A 23589-nucleotide genomic window follows, 5' to 3' on the forward strand; every position below is an offset into this window, starting at 1 on the left:
CCCACAGTCCCTGCCAGCTGCGCCAAGGACGCCAACTCTGCACGGGTGCTGAGGGACAGCGCACACAGTAGCTGAGGTTCTGCGCAGGCAGTGAGGACTCGGCTTACCTGAGGATCCGGCTGTTCGCTGCTCTGCTCGGGAACTGAAAGTTAACAAAGTAGTTTAGGAGCAGCTCTGTTCCAAGTTGGAATTTGGGTGCAAAGGAGATTTAAAACGAATCAGAAAGCAATGCTGTTGGAATGATCAGTGCGTCAGAATATGGACGGTGAGAATTACATGGGAACGCTGTGGGGAAAGGGGATTTGTGAGAGTGGTGACTGGGGGGGGAGGGTCGAGGTGGTGGAGAATGCGGGTGGGGTCACGGGGAGGTGAGGGGGTGACGGAGTTAAGAGAATGTGAGGGGGTTAAAGAAGAGCAAGGAGGTGAAAGGAAAGGGTGGGAAGAGGAAGGCAGAGGGAGGAGGGGCAACGGGAGGGGAGGAGGGGGGTGGGGGGAGGGAGGAGGTTAAATGGTAGGGGAGGAGGCGATGGTGGGACGGAGAGGGAGGAGGCAAAATTGGATGGGAGGAGGCAGGGGTTGGGGGAGAGGGAGGAGGTGAAATGGGGGAGCGCGAGTGAGGGCAGAGGGGGAGAGAGTGAGGGCAGAGGGGGCAGAGAGTCAGGGCAAAGGGGGACAGAGTGAGGGCAGAGGGGGACAGAGTGAGGGCAGAGGGGGCAGAGAGTGAAGCAGAGGGGGCAGAGAGTGAGGGCAGAGGGGGCAGAGTGAGGGCAGAGGGGCAGAGAGTGAAGCAGAGGGGGCAGAGAGTGAGGGCAGAGAAAGAGAGTGAAGACGTTTCACTTTGTAAAGAGGGTGGTTTTATTTACAGAAGTTCAAGCATGCATTACAACATTGGCAGCAGCTTAATGAAAATGGTGTGACAGAGTTGGGGAGTGTTGTAACTTTCCTCCTGGAATTTTACAGCAGTATTTGCAGGCCCAGACACTGAGAGCACAACTTTGACAGAAGTCTAGACAAAAGTCTTGCATGATATGACGCCACAGTGCGAGGTGCCATAGATGAACAGAGTCAGTGAGGTCTGCAGTGATCGGAAACGCTGAGATCAGAGAAGTCGATGGGCAGCATCTACCAATCCTACAGTGCTCATTTGGTACTGGGAGAAGGTGACCTAACCGAATTCAGGAGCAGACAGCCCAGTGGGAAGATCAAAGCAAGACAGCCAGACTAAACCCGGAGTCAATAAGAACAGTGCGGTTGGGGAGAGAGTGCAAGGGCAGGAGGGCTTTTGCACACAAGCACAAGGGAAACAGGAGGTGTAGGTGGAGGAGGTCACTCGGACTCTCAAACCTGCCCCACTCTGCCCTCACTCTCCTCCTCTCCCCATTTTCTCCACAACAAAAGACTTGGTTGATTTCTAACTTCTCCCAGATCTGATGAAAGTACATCGACCTGAAAGGTGCACTCTGTTTCTCCCTCCACAGATGCTGCCTGACCTGCTGAGGGTTTATCTCCAAAACCATTAGCATTGGGAAAAACTCAATAGGTCAGGCAGCATTTGTGGAGAGAGAAACAAAGTTAATGTTTCTGGCTGATGACCTGAAGAATGCAAAATTCCAAGAAGAAACATCAAAGGATAATAAAAAGGGGATGACTATTTAAAATTAGATTTTATATCTGTGAACGAGCATGCATACAATTTCCTTAAAGATTGTAAACTTCTACTCACCAGGAGATTCCGGCTGTAATAAAAAGAATTGAGGTATTAATTCCACAAAAGCAAAATGTAGAACATTGTTTTTATTTCCCCTCCGTTGACTCCGTCTACACTTCCCGCTGCCTCAGGAAAGCAGCCAATGTAACCAAGGATCCCTCCCACCCCGGTCATTCTCTCTTCTCCCCCCCTCTCATCAAGGAGAAGATACAAAAGCTGGAGAACACGTACCACCAGGCTCAAGGACAGCTTCTATTCCACTGTCATCAGACTCTTGAAAGGACCTCTTATACAATAAAGATGAACTCATGATCTCCCAGTCTATCTCATCATGGCCCTTGCACTTTATTTGTCTACCTGCACTGCACTCTCTCTGGAACTGGTACACTTCATTCTGCATTCTGTATTTTTTTTGTTTTGTACTACCTCGATGTACTTATATAAGGAATGATCTGGCTGGATGGCGTGCAAACAAAAGCTTTCGCTGTACCTCGGTACATGTGACAATAATAAACTAATATCAATTTTCTATGCACAAGGTGTATCAAAGTCATTAAGAGGTTCATTCATTATTTATCTTGAACAAATGAGCTCTGCAGAGTGTGCAGGGGAAACAAAATGGAGACTGAGCAAAGTCCCGATGAGAAACACTCGTATTTCCAGTGGAAAGGGACTTCCAAACTCCCAGATTAACTCTTGGCATGTAAGGATGTTATTTGGCCCATCAAGCCTATCCCAGCTCTTTTCTACCAGCTGCCCACTTATTTCCCAGTAACCCATTCTCCCCACCTTCCCATTAACTCCCCCCAGATTCTACCCCTCACTCACACACCGGGGGTAATTCACAACAGCCAAGTAACCCACCGACCCGCACGTCTTTGGGATGTGAAGGGAAACTTAAGCACCCGGAGGAAACCCACACAGGCACAGGAAAAATGTGCAGACTCCGCACAGACAGAGCCCGAGGTCAGGTGGAACCCGAGTGTCTGGAGCCGGAGGGCAGCGGTTCTAACTGCTGCGCGGCTCTGCCCTCCCTTAAGTTGAGCTGCAACCAGTGACGGCAGCGGTGACTGAGCTCCCACAGTCCCTGCCAGCTGCGCCAAGGACGCCAACTCTGCACGGGTGCTGAGGGACAGCGCACACAGTAGCTGAGGTTTTGCGCAGGCAGTGAGGACTCGGCTTACCTGAGGATCCGGCTGTTCGATGCTCTGCTCGGCAACTGAAAGTTAACAAAGTAGTTTAGGAGCAGCTCTGTTCCAAGTTGGAATTTGGGTGCAAAGGAGATTTAAAACGAATCAGTAAGCAATGCTGTTGGAATGATCAGTGCGTCAGAATATGGACGGTGAGAATTACATGGGAACGCTGTGGGGAAAGGGGATTTGTGAGAGTGGTGACTGGGGGCGGGAGGGTCGAGGTGGTGGAGAATGTGGGTGGGGGCACGGGGAGGGGAGGGGGTGACGGAGTTAAGAGAATGTGAGGGGGTTAAAGAAGAGCAAGGAGGTGAAAGGAAAGGGTGGGAAGAGGAAGGCAGAGGGAGGAGGGGCAACGGGAGGGGAGGAGGGGGGGTGGGGGGAGGGAGGGAGGAGGTGAAATGGGGGAGCGCGAGTGAGGGCAGAGGGGCAGAGAGAGGGCAGAGGGGGACAGAGTGAGGGCAGAGGGGGCAGAGAGTGAAGCAGAGGGGGCAGAGAGTGAAGCAGAGGGGGCAGAGAGTGAGGGCAGAGACCGAGAGTGAAGACATTTCACTTTGTAAAGAGGGTGGTTTTATTTACAGAAGTTCAAGCATGCATTACAACATTGGCAGCAGCTTAATGAAAATGGTGTGACAGAGTTGGGGAGTGTTGTAACTTTCCTCCTGGAATTTTACAGCAGTATTTGCAGGCCCAGACACTGAGAGCTCGACTTTGACAGAAGTCTAGTTAAAAGTCTTGCATAATATGACGCCACAGTGCGAGGTGCCGGAGATGAACAGAGTCAGTGAGATCTGCAGTGATCAGAAGTGCTGAGATCGGAGAAGTCGATGGGCAGCATCTACCCATCCTACAGTGGTCATTTGATAGTTGGAGAAGGTGACCTGACCGATTCCAGGAGCAGGAAGCCCAGGGGGAAGATCAAAGAAAGACAGCCAGACTAAACCCGGAGTCAATAAACACAGAAGGGAGGGGGAGAGAGTGCAAGGGCAGGAGGGCTTTTGCCACAAACACAAGGGAAACAGGAGTAGGAGGAGGCCACTCGGCCCCTCAAACCTGCCCCACCATTCAATATGATCCTGCCCTATCTTCCCCAGGCCTCAGCTCTTTTTCGCTGCCAGATCCCCTTGGCCCTCAATAATCTCTTCTGTCAAAAGTGTATCTTCATCCTCCTTAAATACCCTAATCATCTAACTTGAGGCAAGAGGGTTCCAGAGATTAACCACCCTCTCGAAGAAGACATTTTGATGCTTCTCACTTTTAAACGACCACTCCCTAACTTTGTCACCACGTCCCCTTGTCCGACACTCTCCCACTGGTGGAAACATCTCCACGTTCACTTTGTCAAGCCCCCTATGTTTCAAAAGATCAGCTTCTAAACTCCCAAGAATAAGATCTCATTTCTTTAACTACTGGCAAAGAAAGAACATGAACTCATTGCTGCAGATCACAATGTTTGAGCCTTACCTTGCAGGTCACTGGGACACTTCCACTGTAAAAAGGAGGCAGAAAAGAGAGACAGTTATACAGCACGGAACAGGCTCTTCAGTACATCTGGTCCATGCCGACCAAGATGCCCCATCCAAACTAGCCCCATTTGCCAGCATTTGGCTGATAACCTTCCAAACCTTTCCTGTCCATGTACCTGTCCAACTGCTTTTTAAAAGTTGTTATTGTATCTGCCTCAACCATTTCCTCTGGCAGCTCATTCCACATACATAGAACACAGAGCAGTACAGCACAGGAACAGACCCTTCAGCCCACAATGTTATGCCAAAGTAACTAAACTAGTAATTAAATGCCTAACTGAACTAGTTAGTTAGAATAAATTAAAATCGTTTTACTACTCTGCTACGTAACTGAGCAGAGCAATAAATAATTGAATCACTCACATTTCAGAATGCAAACTTTCAATGAAGAAGTGACATTTTATTCAGTTTTTGGGATCTGGCCGCCACTGGCAAGGCCAGCACTTATGGTCCATCCCCGAATTGCCCATGAACTGTGTTTAGTTATTCAGTCACTTCAAAGGGCAGTTAACAGTTATCCATGTTACTGTGGTCTGGGGCCCAGGAAGGACAGCAGATTTCTTCCATTAGATGCTGTTAGTGGACTAGTTAGGTTGTGTGCTCAGTTTACTAATGACAATATTCGAAAAAAAGTCCAGATTATTGACCTGAATTTATGTTCCACAGCCACTGTGGTGGGATTTGAACTTGTGCTTGCTGAAGTGTCAGTCCAGGCCTCTGAATTATTTCTCTGGTAATGTAACCACTGCTCACCTGCTGAGCCACATTGAGAGAAGAGACTGAGCCACTCTCATATTGACACGTGACTTCAAGTGATAGATCATAATTGGGGCTTGAATGTTCTGATTTTAATTTTTGGTTCAGTTTGGGATACTTTTAGTTTTCAACTGAAGATAGGGTTTTGAATGACAACATTCACAAGCTACTTTTGTTCCTCATAACCTGCACGCCTTTGGGATGTGGGAGGAGACTGGAGCCCCCGGAGGAAACCCACACAGTCACAGTGATAACGTGCAAACTCCACTCAAACAGCACCGGAGGGCAGGATTGAACCTGGGTCACTGCAGCTGTGAAGAAGCCATACTAACTACGTGATCAAATTCTTTTAAAATATCAATATATAGACTAATTGCTCTGTTTAAAAAGTATCACTGTTCTGATAAATTTTGTTAAATGGGGATGCAGTTTTAAAATAAACAGCAAACTGGCTCTCTCTCTCTGAAAGTTTCCCCCACTACCTGAGTTTATTATTACCTATATTTGAAAGGACAGTGAAGTCCACAGGCTTTGTCTACCACTGTCACACCCCGCTGACCTGTTCACCCGGAACCAGTGGGATCGGTCAGTGCCCTGAGCACTTCGAAAGCTACATGCAGCACTTGAGGCAAAATGAACAGGAGTGTTAATTCTGCACAGTTGATATTTAAGGCCGATGTATTGGGGGTGAAGAAACATCAACTTTCTGAAGCACTTTCTCAGTTTTGGCTAAACTTGGAAAAATCCAAGCCCCAATAGTAAAGCTGCTCTAACAGGAACACGAACGGTGAACCTTCATTAGCCAAAACTAAATAAAAGGTGACGGAATTTAAAATAAGATAAGATGTCTTTATCAGTCACATGTACATTGAAACACACAATGAAATGCATCTTTTGTGTAGAGTGTTCCGGGGGCAGCCCTCAAGTGTCGCCACGTTTCCGCCACCAACATAACATGCCCACAACTTCCTAACCTGTACGTCTTTGGAATGTGGGAGGAAACTGGAGCACCCGGAGGAAACCCATGTAGACACAGGGAGAACGTACAAGCTGCTTGCAGACAGCGGCGGGAATTGAACCCGTGTCACTGGCGCTGTAATAGTGTTACGCTAACACACCAATCACCTGACACTAGGGATGAAGATGCAATGTATTTTTCTGCTTACCTCTATAATTTTCAAGTCTTCTTCCTTCAGAGGCTCTGCCAATTCCTGTGACACAGTTTCTGATTTTGCACCTTCCTCTTCTGATTCCTTGGGTCCTTTTCCTGAATCCTTAACATCCTCTTCCTGTCCTCTGCCTTTGTCTCCCGAAGCACCAGCCCTGAGTTGCTTGTCTCCTTCTCCGGGCTCCTTGGGTCTTTCTTCTTCTTTCTTGGCTTCCCAGACAGTAATCACTGTCTTTATGCCAGATGCGATGATTGCTTTTTTACACTCAGGGCAAGGCATTTTGGAAGAGATGAGCACAGCAGAGTCGGTGTCTGTGACTGATCTGTAATGGCAGAAGTCAGCAAATGGTCATGTGCAGTTTGCCAGTTTTACTGATACAGATTTTTGACTTCAATTGGTAAAAGAAACAACAGAACTGAGAAGGTGACAAATCCCAGGAAAGTAAGTGAAGCTGGAACCGAGTGTCATAGAGTTGTACAGCACAGGAACAGGCCTGTTCTTTTACCAATCACCTTCCATCTAGGCCCTTGGTACTTTGACCCTTCCGCCAATTAAAACACTTTCCCTCCATTTACTTCACCTGCATCCTTCATGATTTTAACTACCTCCGTCAGGTGCCCTCACCATCTTCGCTGCTCGGAAGAGAGTGACCCCAGCTTCTCCAGTGCATCCACGTAACTGGAGTCTGTGACACCAGTGCACCCTCTCAGCAGCCTTCACATCCTTCTTACAGCGTGGAGCCCAAAGCTGGGCACACTTCTCCAGTAAGAAGTTAGAACATGGAACAGTATGGCTCAGGAACAGGCTCTTCGGCCCGCGTTGTCTGTGATGCCAATTTAAACTGCACATCTGCGCACACGTGGTCTGTGTCCCTGTACTCCCTGCCTGTTCATGTGTCTGTCTAAATGCCTCTTAATTGTTGCTGTCACATCAGCTTTCACCGCCTCCCCTGGAAACACATTCCAGGCACCTTCCACTATGTGTGAAAAAGTTGCCACAAAAATCTCCTTTAAACTTTCCCCCTCTCACCCTTAACCAATGCCCTCCAGTATTTGACATTTCCACCCTGGGAAAAGACTCTATTTAGCCTATCCATCCCTCTCATAATTTTATGTACATCTATCAGGTCTCCACTCAGCCTCCGGTGCTCCAGAGAAAACAATCCAAGTTTGTCCAACCTCTCCTAACAAATACTCTCTAATCCAGGCGACATCCTGGCGAACCTCTTTGGCACCCTCTCCAAAGCCTCCACATCCTTCCTGTAATGCAAGATGGCACCAGAGCATGGCGACTCGTTGCAAGCTGCTCTCTACAGATCTACTCATTACTCTTACTATAATTGCTCTACACTTTTAAACTTAAATTCTATGTCACTTCTATTACTAATAATGTTCTTTCAAATCTTCTTACAGGGCTGGCGATCTTCCGACCTCCAGGAACAACTGTGAAGCGGACCCGACCCCCAGACCCGGAAAGAAACAACCAGCGAGGCCTAGGACGGGCCCGTCCACGTGGAAGCCTTCGCAGGGCGAAGAGACATCCCCACAGAGCCCCCATCGCCGAGACCCGACACCCAGACCCCACCGGAGCGCCCGACACCGAGGCCCAACTCCCGGATCCCACCGGAGCACCAGACGCCAAGACCCGACCCATGGAGAATGAGTTCTGACGATCAAACCGACGGGAGACCTGACCTGAGGGAGCCGAGTCCCAAGGCCCGACCCGACAAGATCGACTCCTGGGACCCCACCAGATGTGAGGCTGAGTCCTGGGGCCCGACCTGACGCGAGGCCCGAGGCCTGGCCAGGCGGGGCACGACACTGGGGCCCCTCCGGATCGGAAGCCCAACCCTATGGAGCACCTGGGGCTGAGTCCCGATGCCGAGGCCCCCCTAGATGCCTCCACTTACCTGCTGGGGCAGCCCACTCCTCTTCAGGACACTTATACCTGTATGGAAGCAACAACTTACCACACAAGACAGCTGAATCCGCTCCAGATCTTCCAAGTCCATTCACCGGCAGTCACTTACCTTCCAGTCCAGAGGAATCCGCTCCAGGTCTTCAAAGTCTAGCAAGGAGAAGTTACTTACCATCCAGTCCAGGAGAATCCAATCCAGGTCTTACAAGTCTGACATTAAACAATCACTTACCCGGTGGCTCCACTACAGGACCGAAGAGTCGCCGCCGCATATCTCGGAAGCGTGGCAAGAGGGCTGGGCTGCAGGCGAGGCTGAAACAACGTGGTTACAAGACCCCCCCTCCCCAGCTTACTTCTAGCTAACATCCAGTCCATTGAGAACAAAGTTGGTATTGGTATTGGTTTATTATTGTCACTTGTACCGAGGTACAGTGAAAAGCTTGTCTTGCAAACCGATCGTACAGGTCAATTCATTACACAGTGCAGTTACGTTGAGTTAGTACAGAGTGCATTGATGTAGTACAAGTAAAAACAATAACAGTACAGAGTAAAGTGTCACAGCTACAGAGAAAGTGCAGTGCAAAAAGGTGCAAGGTCACAACAAGGTAGATCGTGAGGTCATAGTCCATCTCATTGTATAAGGGAACCATTCAATAGTCTTATCACAGTGGGGTCGAAGCTGAAAGACTGACTTACCAAAGAGAACTGAGGGACTGCTGTGTGCTATGTCTCACTGAAATGTGGCTCACACCTGCTACACCTGACTGTGCTATTCAACCTGAGGGCTTCTCAATTCATCGAATGGACCGTACAGCGTCCTCAGCCTACATCCCACCACAAACGGACATGAAGCCTGCACTCAATGAACTATTCTCTGTGGTCAACAACCTTGAGACAGGATACCCTGAGGCCCTCTTCATCATCGCAGGGGACTTCAATCAGGCCAACCTCAAGACTGTGTTACCAAAATACTACTAGCACATCTCCTGCTCCACCAGGGGCACTAACACCCTTGACCACTGCTATACACCCATCAAAGATGCCTTCCGAGCCACCCCTCATCCTCACCTTGGGAAATCAGACCACCAGGCTGTGCTCCACCTCCCTGCATACAAACAGAAGCTGACACCGGAGGATCCGGTACGGAGAGTCGTGCAGTGCTGGTCTGAGGAAACAGATGAGCTCCTACGTGACTGCTTTGAGACAGTGGACTGGTCCATGTTCAAAGACTCAGCTGCCAGCCTGGATGAGTATGTCACTACCATCACAGACTTTATCAGCAAGTGTATGGAGGACTGTGTACCAAAGAGGACAATACGGGTGTTCCCAAACCGGAAACCATGGATGAACCGGGGATCCACTGCCTACTGAAGGTGAGGACTGCTGCACACAAGTCTGGTGATCTTGATCTGTACAAGAAATCGAGATATGACCTTCGGAAAGCTATCAGGGATGCCAAGAGACAATACTGACTCAAAATAGAGTCCCAGACCAGCCGTCAGTTATGGCAGGGCTTGCATGCCATAACAGGCTACAAGACGAAGTCGGGTTGCATAGTTAACAACAGCACATCCCTTCCTGATGAACTTAACACATTCTATGCGAGTTTTGAACAGAAGGGAAGTGGATTGTCACCACCAACCCTGACAGCCTCCAATGCGACTGAACCCGTGGTCACCGTTGAGGACGAAAGATTAGTCTTCCGGAGAGTGAACACGAGGAAAGCATCTGGCCCAGATGGTGTCCCCGGCCATGTGCTCAGATCTTGTGCTGATCAGTGGGCAGAAGTATTTGTGGACATACTTAACCTCTCCGTACTTCAATCTTAGGTTCCCACCTGTTTTAAGAAGACCACTATCATCCCAGTACCGAAGAAAAGCAAGGTAACATGCCTCAATGACTACCGACCAGTGGCTCTGACATCCACCATCATGAAGTGCTTTGAGAGGTTGGTCGTGGCACGCATCAACTCCAGCCTACCAGACAATCTCGACCTACTGCAATTCACCTATCGTCGAAACAGGTCTACAGCGGACGCCATTTCCCTGGCCCTACACTCAGCTCTGGAGCATCTGGACAGTAAAGACACATACGTTAGACTATTGTTTATTGACTACAGCTCTGCCTTCAATACCATAATCCCAAGCAAACTTGTCACCAAACTCTGAGACCTAGGACTCAACACCTCCCTCTGTAACAGGATCCTTGACTTTCTGACCAACAGACCGCAATCAGTGAGGATAGGCAGCAATACCCCTGGCACGATTATTCTCAACACTGGTGCCCCACAAGGCTGCATCCTCAGCCCTCTACTCTACTCCCTATACACTCATGACTGTGTGGTCAGATTCTGCTCTAACTCCATCTACAAGTTTGCAGATGATACCACCGTTGTAGGCCATATACTAAACAGCGATGAATCGGAGTACAGAAAGGAGATAGCGATCTTAGTGGAATGGTGTCATGACAACAACCTTTCCCTCAATGTCAACAAAACAAAAGAGCTGGTTATTGACTTCAGGAAAGGGGGCGGTGTACATGCACCTGTGTACATCAATGGTGCTGAGGTTGAGAGGGTTGAAGGCTTCAAGTTCCTGGGTGTGAACGTCACCAACAGCCTGTCCTGGTCAAATCACATAGATGCGACGGCCAAGAAAGCTCACCAGCGTCTCTACTTCCTCAGGAGGCTAAGTAAATTCGGTATGTCCCCTTTGACACTCACCAACTTTTATCGATGCACCATAGAAAGCATCCTGTCTGGATCATTATGGCTTGATACAGAAACTGCTCTGCCCAGGACCGCAAGAAACTGCAGAGAGCTGTGGACACAGCCCAGCGTGTCACGGAAACCAGCCTCCCCTCCTTGGACTCTGTCTATACCTCTCGCTGCCTCGGGAAAGCAGCCATCATAATCAAAGACCCACCCACCCCGGACATTCTCTCTTCTCCCCCCTCTCATCGGGCAGAAGATACAAAAGCCTGAAAGCATGTACCGCCAGGCTCAAGGACAGCTTCTATCCCACTGATATAAGACTATTGAATGGTCCCCTTGTACTATAAAATGGACTCTTGACTTCACAATTTACCACGTCATGACCTTGCACCTTATTGTCTGCCTGCACTGCACTTTCTCTGTAACTGTAACACTTCATTCTACATTCAGTTATTGCTGTTTCCCTGAATACATCAATGCACTGATGTGATGAAATGATCTGTCTGGATGACATGCAAAGCCACGTTTGTCACTGTATCTCAGTACATGTGACAATCATAAACCAATTTACCAACTTACTCTCAGAGTATTCAGCATCACAACCATACACCGGTGTTATATGCAAAAGCCCAGCAGCAAGCCTAACCTGAAGAGAAGAGCGTTCACTTCTGCGTGGACCATGTATTTTCCTTTGGCCCTTGTCCGTTTATTGCCTCTCCCACAGCGAGGGAAGTTTCCATACGTTGCATGTTTGATGTAGCCGTTGTAACCAGCTCCAACCTTCAAAGAACAAGTGTATGGTAAAACTGGTACCAGTATATGTTACAACTCCAGTAGTCCACTATCTGACCACTCCCAAATCCCGATATTTCGGCATCTGGCTCACCAGGTGATGTTTGCTGCATCCTCTTCCCACTCACCAGTTCTGTTGAACTCACTGGGGCCCTGTTTCCTGTGCTCCCTTCAAACTGACCAGTGTCCGTTTCCCTGCTCCCTTCGTACTGACCCGTGTCCCGTGTCCCTGCTGCCTTCAAACTGACCAGTGTCCCATTTCCCAGCTCCCTCCAGACTGACCAGTGTCCCATTTCCCTGTTTCTTTCAAACTGACCAGTCCTATTTCCCTGCTCCCTTCAGACTGACCAGTGTCCTGTTTCCCTGCTCCCTTCAAACTGACCAGTGTCCCGTTTCCCTGCTCCCTTCAAACTGACCAGTGTCCCGTTTCCCTGCTCCCTTCAAACTGACCAGTATCCCGTTTCCCTGCTCCCTTCAGACTGACCAGTGTCCCGTTTCCCTGCTCCCTGTAAGCTCACCGGGTTGACTGGGAAGTTTGTTCTAATCCAAAGTAGCACATAAAACAGAGTAAATTACAATGTGTCACCGGGACTGGAGGGCTTGAGTTCTGGGGAGAGGCTGAATAGGCTGGGGCTTTTTCCCTGGAACGCAGGAGATTGAGAGTGACCTTATAGAGCTATAGAAAATCATAGATGAGGAAATTGGTCTCAGTCTTTTTCCCAGGGTAGGGGAGTCTAAAACTTGAGAGCACAGGTATGAGGTGAGAGGGGACAGATTTAAAGGGGACCCTTTATACAGAGGGTTTTGGGAATGTGGAAAGAGCTGCCAGAGGTGGGTACAAGAAGAACATTTAAAAGACATTCAGGCAGGTTCATGGATAGGAAATGTCAAGCGGGATGCGAGCCAAATGCAGGCAAATGGGACTAGCTCAGATCAGCATCTTGGCCAGCATGGATGAGTTGGGCTGAAGGGCCTGTTTCCGTGCTGTATAACGCTTATGACCAATGGGTGCTTCACCACCTTGATGGACAAGGGCACAGGTACACGGGAACGGGTCAGCTACAAGAGCCCCTCTACCACCTTGACTTGGAGGTTTGTCACTGTTCATTGTCTTTGGGCCAAAATGCTGGAATTCCCAATCCAACAGTGCCATGGTAGCACCTTCACCAAGGGGATCAGCAGGAGTCCCAGGAGAGGCTTGCTGTCACTTTCTCAAGAGTCAGTTGTATGGGAAGGAAACACCAACCTTGCCCACATCATCCAGGTCCCAAAACGGAATAAAAAAAGGTGTTCAGATTTACTCACAATGTACTGATGCTGCTGGTTGTAGATTATTGCTCCAACACCATTTCTTGGATCATCTGGATCAGAAGTGTAAAACTGTTAGAGATGTTGCTGGATTACGCTATTTTAGTTAAGATTTTTTTTCTGCTTTTTATCAACACCTGTGGTCTGCATAGAGTCATGAAGCAAAGAAACAGGCCCTTCAGCCCATCGAATTCATGCTGGCCTCTTCTCGTTCTTCACCTTTGCTTTGGTTAACCAGTCAGAATGGTTACTGAGCCTAATTATTGCAGTTTAATCATCAAACTAAATTAAGAACTGAGAACTTTACAGGCTAACTTTAAAATTCAAGATGGAAGGAGGTGAAATGTAAACTTGAAATGATTTCTGGGTCTAAAACACTGGTCAGTAATCCAGCTTTAGGCAAGTGATGGAGAAACAAGAGAGATCTGATGCTGGAATCTGGAGCAACAAACAAACTGCTGGAGGAACTCAGTGGGTCAGGCAGCATCTGTGGAGGGAAATGGACAGTCGGTGTTTCAGGCCGAGACCCTGCATCAGGACTGAAAGATAAGAGGGGAGATCACCAGTGTAAAGGGGGGAGGGGAAGGGAGGGGGAGCAAGAGCTGGCGGGTGATGGGTGGATCCAGGTGAGGAGGGGTGATCGGCAGATGGGAGGGGTGGGGGGGGAGTGGAGACAACGACAGAGGCCGGGAGGTGATTGGTGGAGGCAACAAAGGGCTGAGGATGATGGAATCTGATAGGAGAGGGTGGAGCACGGAACCAAGTGAGGGAGGTGGGGAGGGCAGGTGGGAACAGTGAGGGGAGGGGACCCAGCGGGAGGGGTGTGTGTGGGTGACGGACAGATGAGGGGGAAGAAGCAGGGTGATGGAGGGGCTGGGGTGGGTGTAGAAGGACCTGGGTAGATCAGGAGGAGGGAGAAAAGGGACAGAGGGGGAGCAGGTTACTTGGAAGTGAAGTGAGAAGCAGAGTCTCTGCTTTCCACTGAGTGCCTTGCTTCTTCCAGTGACCTTGGGGGGCTGTGACCACTGCTGGGAAGAGAGGGTGAAAGCTGCAGTCGGTGAGATGCTGACCTTTCATCTCCATTTTAAACCCAGCACAGACAGTGATGACTTTGGGAAATCTTAACCCTACGACCAGCATCCCTCAATCCAGTGGGATGTCGAGTTTAGCAGCGTAAAATCAGACTGCCCACAGCGTGGAAATCTCTGAAGTTAAAAATGTCATGCTGGTGAATTAACAGATGCTTTTGGGGCAAATTTGTACCCACCCATCGGGGTCAATGAAAGTTTGAAGATGGAGAGTGACGGTCTTCTGTTCCCCCGAGCGCAGGAGGCTGAGGGCCGCCCTGACAGAGGTAGATAAAATTGTTGGAGGTGTAGATGGATAGATAGAATAGCTTTCCCATGATAGGGGTATCACAAACAAGAGGGCAGAGGTTTAAGGTGAGAGAAGCTGTTTTAAAGGGGATCTGTGGGGTAGGTATTTTCCACAGAGAGTGGCTGATATCTGCCAGAGGATGTGGTAGAATCAGACACAATCACTACGTTTCAGAGACATTTGGACCAACACTTGAACAGACAAGGCAGAGAAGGAGACAGACCCAACGCAGGCAAATAGAAGCAGTGTAGGTGGGCAAAAAGGTCGACATGGACACGATGGGCTGAAGGGGCTGTTTCTGGGCTGTATAACTCTATGACAAAATTTTGTTAGGCCAGATATCAGGAGATAGGTTTGGATGGAGCATTCTGGTGCAGCCAGTTATAGAACATAGAATACTACAGCACAGTACAGGCCCTTCGGCCCACAATATTGTTCCGACATTTTATCCTGCTCTAAGATCTATCTAACCCTTCCCTCCCACATAGCTACCCATTTGTCTATCATTTATGTGTCTGTCTAAGAGTCTTTCAAATATCCCTAATGTATCTGCCCCCACAACCTCTGCTGGCAGTGTGTTCCACACACCCACCACTCTCTGTGTAAAGAAACTTACCTCTGACATCCCCCTTGAAATTATGTCCCCTCATGTTAGCCATTGTCGCCCTGGGAAAAAGTCTCTGACTGTCCACTCGATCTATGCCTCTTATCATCTTGTACACCTCTATCAAGTCACGTCTCATCCTCCTCCTCGCTCAACCTATCCTCAAAAGACATGCTCTCCAATCCAGGCAGCATCCTGGTATATCTCCTATGCGCCCTCTCTAAAGTTCTGTAAGATATTTGATGCTGATGCTGATAAGGCAGGATTACTACTCAGTAACAAACCTGATCGAGCAGCCAGCAGGAAGCAAAGTTGCAATAAGTGAGTAATAAATTCCAGAGTAAAATTCCCGGTGTCAGTGCAGGTGCCATGGTTACAGTTCAGGAGCGCATTGTAGCTGCGTAGTGTGCGGGTAATCAACTTTTCGTTGTCGTCATGGGGAGGCAAGCCACAGTTCTTCCAATTCGCTTTCAGCTCTTTTTGCAAATTGTCAGTGGAGCTCTGACATTGTTCACATTTCCGTCTGCGGGTACGCTGGCAAAGTGTGGTTTTAGCAATATTGTCATCAATGGCCGGCACGAGGGGTACAAGCAGGGTGCTGCTGCTTCGCAAGATTTGGTTGACTTTTCTGGAATTTTCCTCACCCTCTTTGGAATTTTCTTCACCCTTTTTGGAATTTTCTTCACCCTTTTTGGAATTTTCCTCACCCTTTTTGGAATTTTCCTCACCCTTTTTGGAATTTTCCTCACCCTTTTTGGTTCTGAGCTTAAATTCAGGCTCCTTGGGCCAGAAAAATATAGACTGAACCCCACCTACAATGAACGGGAAAACAGCAGTTCTTAAGGTTCAACGATTTACTAATTTAAACCATAAATAATCCATAGTTTTCAAATAAATAAACAAGTCGATGAATGAATAAGTATTTGGAATTAAAGTAAATCCATTTACTAACCATAATCTAAATCCCAAGATTTTCCACTTGTTTTATAAATTAACAGCTGCTCGTAAAGAACAGATGGGGGTGTGAGAGAGAATAAGTTGCAAGGCTACAAGGAGAAGGAAAGAGGATGATCAGCATCGACACAATGGGCCGAATCGCCTCCTTGGTACTCTAACAAGTGTTATGGATTAGGTTACTATTTGGTGAATGTCCCTTTAAGACATAGTACAGTAGTGTGTGTGTGTGTGTGTGTGTGTGTTTGTGTGTGTGTGTGTGTGTGGGTGTGTGTGTGTGTGGGTGTGTGTGTGTGGGTGGGTGTGCGTGTGTGGGTGTGTGTGTGTTGGGGGGTGTGTGTGTGTGTTGGGGGGTGTGTGTGTGTGTTGGGGGGGTGTGTGTGTGGAGTTATTATAACAACAACAGGAGATAATGACATGCTGATGTTTTGGGTCAGTCAGAAAGAGAGACACTGCCTGCTGGTCTTCTGCTTGCCACTGCCTTCTCTATCAATGGATGAAGAACAATAACTGTGTCTGTCACTACAATCCACGTATGGATTTTTGGAATAATCCAGTGGAGTCCACTTCGTCGTTAACCTGTAGAAGGAAACAGGTATTTGTGTGGACGGCCACGTCTCGAATGCCTTTCAGGGTGGCAGGTACTTTGGAACAAAACAGTGGAGATCATCAGTGACTGAGGTGTCGTATGGGTTCCATCGTGGAACATTTGGATTTCGTAATCTCTCTCTATCTGCATCTTCTCTTCAGTTTTGCAAAAGCCTTTTGCTCATGTTTCACCTGATGACTTGCTGAACTGAACTTTGAGAACTATTCCTGGACGTACACACACACACACACACACACACACACACACACACACACACACACACACGCGCGCGCGCACACACACACACTTCGAGTTTAGTTTTGGGGGTTAATGTTTAATATCTAACATTTTTACTTTTAACATTCTAACATTTTTACTTTTATTTTACTTATTATCATAAGTAATTATTAATAAAATAATTTCTAACACTTATACATGACTCGGTGTGTTTCTTTTGTTGCTGGCACGTAACACAAGTAAGTAAGAAAACTGTTGAGCCTCCCCTCCATGGACTCTGTCTACACTTTTCGCTGCCTCGGTAAAGCAGCCAACATAATCAAAGACACCACCCACCTCGGACATTCTCTCTTCTCCCCCTTCCCATCGGGCAGAAGGGAGAGTACCTGCCACCAGGCTCAAGGAAAGCTTCTATCCCACTGTTATAAGACTATTGAATGGTCCCAGTACAATAAAATGGACTCCTGACCTCACAATCTACCTCATTATGGCCTCGCACCTTATTGTCTGCCTGCACTGCACTTTCTCTGTAACTGTAACACTATATTCTGCATTCTGTTATTGTTTTCCCTTGTACTACCTCAATGCACTATTGTAATGAAATTATCTGTATGGATGACATGCAAAACAAAGTTTTTCACTGTACTTTGGTACATGTGACAATAATAAACCAATTTACCAATTTCCCAATCATAAATCTGCACTTTGAAAGTAAGGGCCAGAGAGAAGGATGGGGCGAGTGAAGGTTTTATGTGGAAATGGTTGAATACATTGACAGCTGCAGGAATATCCGGGAGCAAGGAAGATCCCAAGCTGGGAGGTCAGCGGCTTTAAGGTGGAAAAGTGAAATTCCAAGGGTGTTATTGGAGGATGGGCTTGTTGGTCAGTCAACATTATGAATGCAGAATGGACAATTGAGATGTTAAAGTGAAGAGGGTCGTCTTGAAGGTGGATGTGTTGGGAGGGCACGGAGTAGTGAGATTATAGTTGTGGGGGGGAGCTGAGGAGGATAAGGAGTCACCCTGTCCAGTGCCTGATGGAGAAAGAGACAATCAACACAGTCACACCTCCAGGATGCGTGCTGGAGAGCTCTACTCTCTCTACACTCATGACTGTGTGGCTAGGCACAGCTCAAACGCCATCTATAAATTCGCCGATGACACCACTGTTGTTGGCAGAATCTCAGATGGTGATGAGGAGGTGTACGGGAGTGAGGTAGATCGGCTGGTTGAGTGGTGTCGCAACAACAACCTCACACTCAGCATCAGCAAGACCAAGGAATTGATTGTGGATTCAGGAAGGGGAAGTCGGGAGAACACACACCAGTCCTCATTGAGGGCTCAGCAGTGGAAAGAGTGAGCAGCTTCAAGTTCCTGGGTGTCAACATCTCAGAGGATCTATTCTGGGCCCAACACATTGATGCAATCACGAAGAAGGCATGCCAGTGGCTCGACTTCATCAGGAGTTTGAGGAGGTTCGGTATGTCACCAAAGACTCTTAACAATCTCTACAGATGTACAGTGGAGAGCATTCTGACTGGTTGCATCACCGCCTGGTATGGAGGTTCTCAATGCACCAGATCACTAAAGACTGCAGAGGGTTGCGGAGTCAGCCAGTTCCATCACGGGCACAACCCTCCCCGCCATTGAGGACATCTTCAAGAGGTGGTGCCTCAAGAAGGTGGCACCAATCACTAAGAACCCTCACCACCCGGGCTATGCCCTCTTCTCATTACTACCATTGGGCAGGAGGTACAGGAGCCTGAAGACCCACACTCAATGATTCAGTAACAGCTTCTTCCCCTCCGCCATCAGATTTCTGAACGGTCCATGAACCCATGAACACTACCTCATTGTTCCATTTTTTGTACTATTTATTTATTGTTTGTAATTTACAGATTTTTATGTCCTTGCACTGCACTGCTGCTGCAAAACAACAAGTTTCACACCATACGTCAGTGATGATAAATCTGATTCTGATTCTGAGCGAGAGCACAGTGAACAACGTTGGATGCTTCAGATGGGTACACCAGCGAGTGCAGACGTATTTATGGCAAGGTAAAGGCAGAGCGCTAGAACACACAGTGATGATTTGAAATATCTTTAAGGAAAACTTGGCGCAGGTGGCAAGAAGGTGTTTGTATGAAGGTTTGGAACTGATTCGTGGTGGAGTTGTGGGAATAAGAGATCTATGACAATCCTCGTTCGATGCTACAAAGGTTTCTTTATTCCAGATGGCTGAATAACCGTTTCAACTGCATCGGTCTCATGATCTTGCGATTGTCTCACAATTCTCATCCCCAATCATATTGGTTTATTATTATTGCCACACGTACCCAGATACAGTGAAAAGCTTTTGTATGCTTGCCTCCAGGTTGAGCATTCCATGCATGTGTACACCGAGGTTGCAAAGGGGAAAGCAGAATGCAAAGTATAGTGCTGTAGTTACAGAGAAAGTGCAGTGCAGGCAGACAACTGAAGTGCGAGGGTCACGATGAGGTATATTGGGAGATCAAGAGTTAATCTTCTAGCATATGAAAGATCTGTTCAAGACATCAGGATAGAAGCTGTCCTTGAGCCTGGTGGTTCATGCTCCCAAGCTTGATGGGAAGGGGGGAGAAGAGAGAATGACCAGGGTGGGAGGGGTCCTTGATTATGTCGGCTGCTTTGCCGAGGCAGCAGGAGGTGTAGACGGAGTCAATGGAGGGGAGGCTGGTTTGCGCAATGGACTGGGCTGCGTCCACAACTCCTATGAAAGAAAGCTGGCACTTGGTTGTGAAGTCAGGGATATCTCTCCTAAGGCAGCAGCTGTGGGAGAGGAGAAAATTGGGAAAGAACTACAATGAGGTTAATGACTTAGAGAAGTTTAAATCTTGCCTTGAACTAGACATTTTGCACATTCTGTGCAGGGTTTCCTGGATAGGTACACGTTGCACCCGTTGATCCTGGTGGTCAGGTTCAGGGTGACGAGCTGTGCGGCGTGTAACTGTTTCCGGGAGCAATCCATTGCCAAGATCCTCTGCAAGGAATCAGACTCACACACGACAATCCCAGTTTTGTTAATCTGTGGGAACAGCAGTGAATTAAAACAGAAAAGTGAGAAGGGCCGCTACAAAATGCACAGTAAATAGAGATCAGGCTAACAGCAGCCACGTATCACACAGATGGGAAATGATCATTGTTCTTGGAGTAGTCAGGCTCGGAGTGAAGACAATCCAATACTGTCCTCTGCTTCCTCAATTAATGCCACACCAGAGTCTCCATCAGTTATAAAAACTGAAGTGTATCACGGATCCAAAGTTGATCCTGAAGCAAAGCTCCTGCAAACCTGGTCTGGAAAACATCCACCAACCATTAATACACTAGTTTCATATCCACAACCTCACTGTCCCCTAATTCCACGGGCTTCCAAAGAAGGGAGTTTGTTGTTTGCCTTTCAGATGTCCAACCTCCACTACAATATCTTAATCAACCTTCTCAACCACTTCAAAGAATTCAATTAAGGACTTTACAGGTAGGAATAAGCTTGTTAATTCCTTCCATCTACTCCGCCATAACCTGGAGTGGAGGTGATGTTCCCATTTTTCCTGTAGATTAGCCCTACTCCCATGGGAAGTTTGTCGGAGGTGAGGTGCAGCATTGCAGTAAGATAGACAACTATGTTGAGGTAATGTTGCAGCACAGGTCTGCTCTGACTACACCTGTTGCTGTTAAGCTCAAGATATGCATGCCATCGTGAAGCAAACACGGAATGAAGGTGAGTCTCTGTGGGGAGCTGAGTTTGGGGACAATTCAGAGTTCCTCCCAACTGATAGAGTCAAAGGTGAGGTCAGAAAACACGTTGTCCCAACCTCAGATTCCACCCCCCCCCCCCCCACCCCGATATCCAGTATACGTGGAAACACAAGAGACTGCAGATGCTGGGATCTTAGCAAAGAACAAGCTGCTGGAGGAACTCAGTACAAAGGCGAGGCCTCTGCTGAGGACGGACCATTCCGCATCGGAGGGGGGAGGTCAGAGGGGATGGCGAAGACACAGCAGGGGGTGGGTTCCTCCAGCTGTTTGCCTTTTGCCTTCAGATGTGGTCAGGGATAAGCCAGCCATTTTGAACAACTGCTATCACTTCTCAGTGGTGTGGCTTGGCCCCTCTGAAGCGGATTTGTTTCATCTGTGGCAAATACCCAAATGGGTCAATAAAAAGATCAAACCTAAATTGGGACATATCTGTAAAAACTTTGCCGTTAAATAACCGAGTACTTCAGGGAAATGATGTCCTGGTGAGTGATCTCCGTGGACTACAGACCGACACCACCTCAGGCCATTTGCCCACAGTTTCCATTCAACTTAAGGCCAGTGCTTTAGGCTCTACACAGAGATGAGATGCAGTGAACACCTTTGGCTGGAGCTCTCTACTCTTTACTGTTTGGAGTGTGCCGGCTTTATCTGATGTTCTGAATCTGCTGTGATTGAATTTAAACAATTTTAATACAAATGATTAGTTTTTAACTGTGTTATTCCTCTACCCTGATTACCTCATTTCCGATTGGCTCCTCACAGAGTGGAGACTCCTCCATGTGCAGAGCAAGTAACATAAAGAGGGACTCTTTGTCATTCAGCCGCTCGATAGGGACAGCGTAATCTGGAACAAGAATCACAACAACCTGAATAAACTCTCCCTATAAGATTTAACCTGAACTAGTACAGCTAGCAAGTGTCACAGAAATATTTAATCTCTGATTTATCGAACACCTGGTGACCAGAGAGTGTTCCGGTGTAACCCACGGATTATATTCAGTCGCCTGATCCAAGCCAAGGTGGGAGAGGGGGAATAGAGGGGAGAAGGAAGTCATCTGGAGATTCCCTACCAGTAAACAGCAGGCAAGGACATGAAGTGTGGATCTCACTCGCTGTGGCAGTGACCTGTCCCATCGACAAGCTTCGTTGCCTCCACTTATCACCTGTCGCTATCTCCACTCTCCCCTCCTCCATCTGCTGATCACCCCTCCTCATCTGGATCCACCTATTGCTTGTCAGCTCTTGCTCCACCTGTTCACTTCGCCTCTTTACACTGGCTGTCTATCTTTCAGTCCACACGGAGGGTCTCGACCTGAAACATCGACTGTCCATTTCCCTCCACAGATGCTGCCTGACCCACTGAGTTCCTCCAACATCTTACTTGTTCCACAAGGGAAACTAACGTGCTGGCAGATGTGGAAGGTAAAATGTGGGTGTCAAAGAACTTCAATGTCCCCGTCCTGCGCTGGCTGAGGTAACCTCACTGTACCATGATTACCAATTGTGTAGCTTCAAGGAGCAAAGGTGCATTTAGCAATATCTTCGAGTTATCAGTACCAGCACAAGTGTGTTGTACAGGGAATGGTGACACCACTTCACAACCTTGAGATCCTGACCGTTAGTGAGGATGGGGATCAGACAGAAAGAGTAGTCTATCTTAAGAACAGCTCTAAATAGAGTCATCAAGAATTAAAGTGGGGAAAAATGCATCAACAAATGAAAGATCTTAAAATCTGGTAGAAAATTGATGCATAAATAATAACATGTTCAGGATAATAGTGAAGCAGATTTAGGAGTTAGGTGTCTCGGGACTTGCTGCAGATAGCCTGCTCTTTCCTGAACTTCCAATAATTTTTGCACTTACATTAAAATCATGGTGAAAGAACTTTTTATTCTTTAAAGTGACTCGGTGAGCCCCCGAAATGCAGATAATCTGCGACAGTTTTTACAGAGCCAGACAATGTTGTTTGAAGGTTGGCAGTCAGCCAGGAGGGGATTGGAGTACTTGAGTTGAGAATAGACAAAGGGTTTTGATTTCAGGAGTTTTCAGGAGTGGTTGGACTGGGGAAGGAGAGAGGGCGACAACACCACAGAGTTGGAAGGAGGTTGTGTTTGCAGAGAACGTTGGAGCGGAAAGGAAGGATGGAGATCAGGGCAAAGACAGGTGAGCTTGTGAGTAAGGAGTTTATGGAAGGACTAAGGGAGGGATGAGGCTGTACCTGAGAGAAGGAAAACATTTAAAATACTGCCCAGCACGGCAGCCAGTGACAGACACGGATGGTCAGCAGTTCAGTGGGAATGAAGTCGAGGGAGCAGATGGCTCTCTCGAAGATGATGACCTCCGAGATGTTCTGATGAGGAATGAGAGCAAATCTAGAGATATACAAGGCCAGAGGGCCAGTGCAGGGAGGGAGTTTGACACAGTGAGCAGGAGCAAGCATAAAGTGAGATGCCCAGGTGTTAAGAGAGCAAGGAGCAGTGGGGAGCACAGCGATGGATGGCACATTGTGAAGAAATCCTGCACTGCTCCCATTTTACTCACCTTTATTATTTTGAGTAATGGAGATGAATAAAGTAATAATGAGTAAAATGGGAGCAGATGCAGGGTCTCGACCTGAAACGTTAACTGTCCATTTCCCTCCACTGATGCTGCCTGGCCCACTGAGTTCCTCCAGCAGTTTGTTTTAGCTCCAGATTCCAGCATCTGCAGTCTCCTCTGTCCCCATTTTATTCCCCCCACATTCCCATTAACTCCCCCCCCGCCACATTCCACCACTCACCCACACACTAGGGACAATTTACTGCAACCTCCCAACCCGTACGTCTTTGGGATGTGGGAGGAAAGTGGAGCACCCGGCAGAAACCTGTGCGGTCACAGGGAGAACGTGCAAACTCTGCACAGGCAGCACCCGAGGTCAGGATTGAACCCGGCTCTCTGAGGTTGCACTGGCTGCA

The 23589-nt window shown here is 48.0% G+C and overlaps 1 protein-coding gene across 6 annotated transcripts in view; it reads right to left on the reverse strand.

The window, feature by feature from the left end:
• The window catches only part of LOC127578643 (cytidine and dCMP deaminase domain-containing protein 1-like), a 75173-nt gene that overhangs the window by 37628 nt on the left and 13956 nt on the right, over window positions 1-23589 (reverse strand). For 4 of the 6 annotated variants that reach the window (XR_007957545.1, XR_007957547.1, XR_007957544.1 and 1 more), the window contains 10 exons: window positions 21372-21478; window positions 19717-19903; window positions 15345-15872; window positions 13077-13132; window positions 11626-11759; window positions 6347-6671; window positions 4363-4387; window positions 2893-2927; window positions 1724-1736; window positions 108-142 (listed from right to left, as the gene is read on the reverse strand). Coding sequence is in view for 1 of the 6 variants with exons in the window: in XM_052030841.1 (XP_051886801.1) it covers window positions 108-142; window positions 1724-1736; window positions 2893-2927; window positions 4363-4387; window positions 6347-6671; window positions 11626-11759; window positions 13077-13132; window positions 15345-15872; window positions 19717-19903; window positions 21372-21478 (1445 nt within the window). In the remaining 5 variants the exon portion in view is untranslated. The remainder of the gene's footprint in view (window positions 1-107; window positions 143-1723; window positions 1737-2892; window positions 2928-4362; window positions 4388-6346; window positions 6672-11625; window positions 11760-13076; window positions 13133-15344; window positions 15873-19716; window positions 19904-21371; window positions 21479-23589) is intronic. The other 2 variants (XR_007957546.1, XR_007957548.1) reach the window with 2 other exon arrangements.

The sequence above is a fragment of the Pristis pectinata genome, chromosome 15 (genome assembly GCF_009764475.1).
Source record: "Pristis pectinata isolate sPriPec2 chromosome 15, sPriPec2.1.pri, whole genome shotgun sequence".
In the NCBI taxonomy this organism is placed as follows: domain Eukaryota; kingdom Metazoa; phylum Chordata; class Chondrichthyes; order Rhinopristiformes; family Pristidae; genus Pristis; species Pristis pectinata.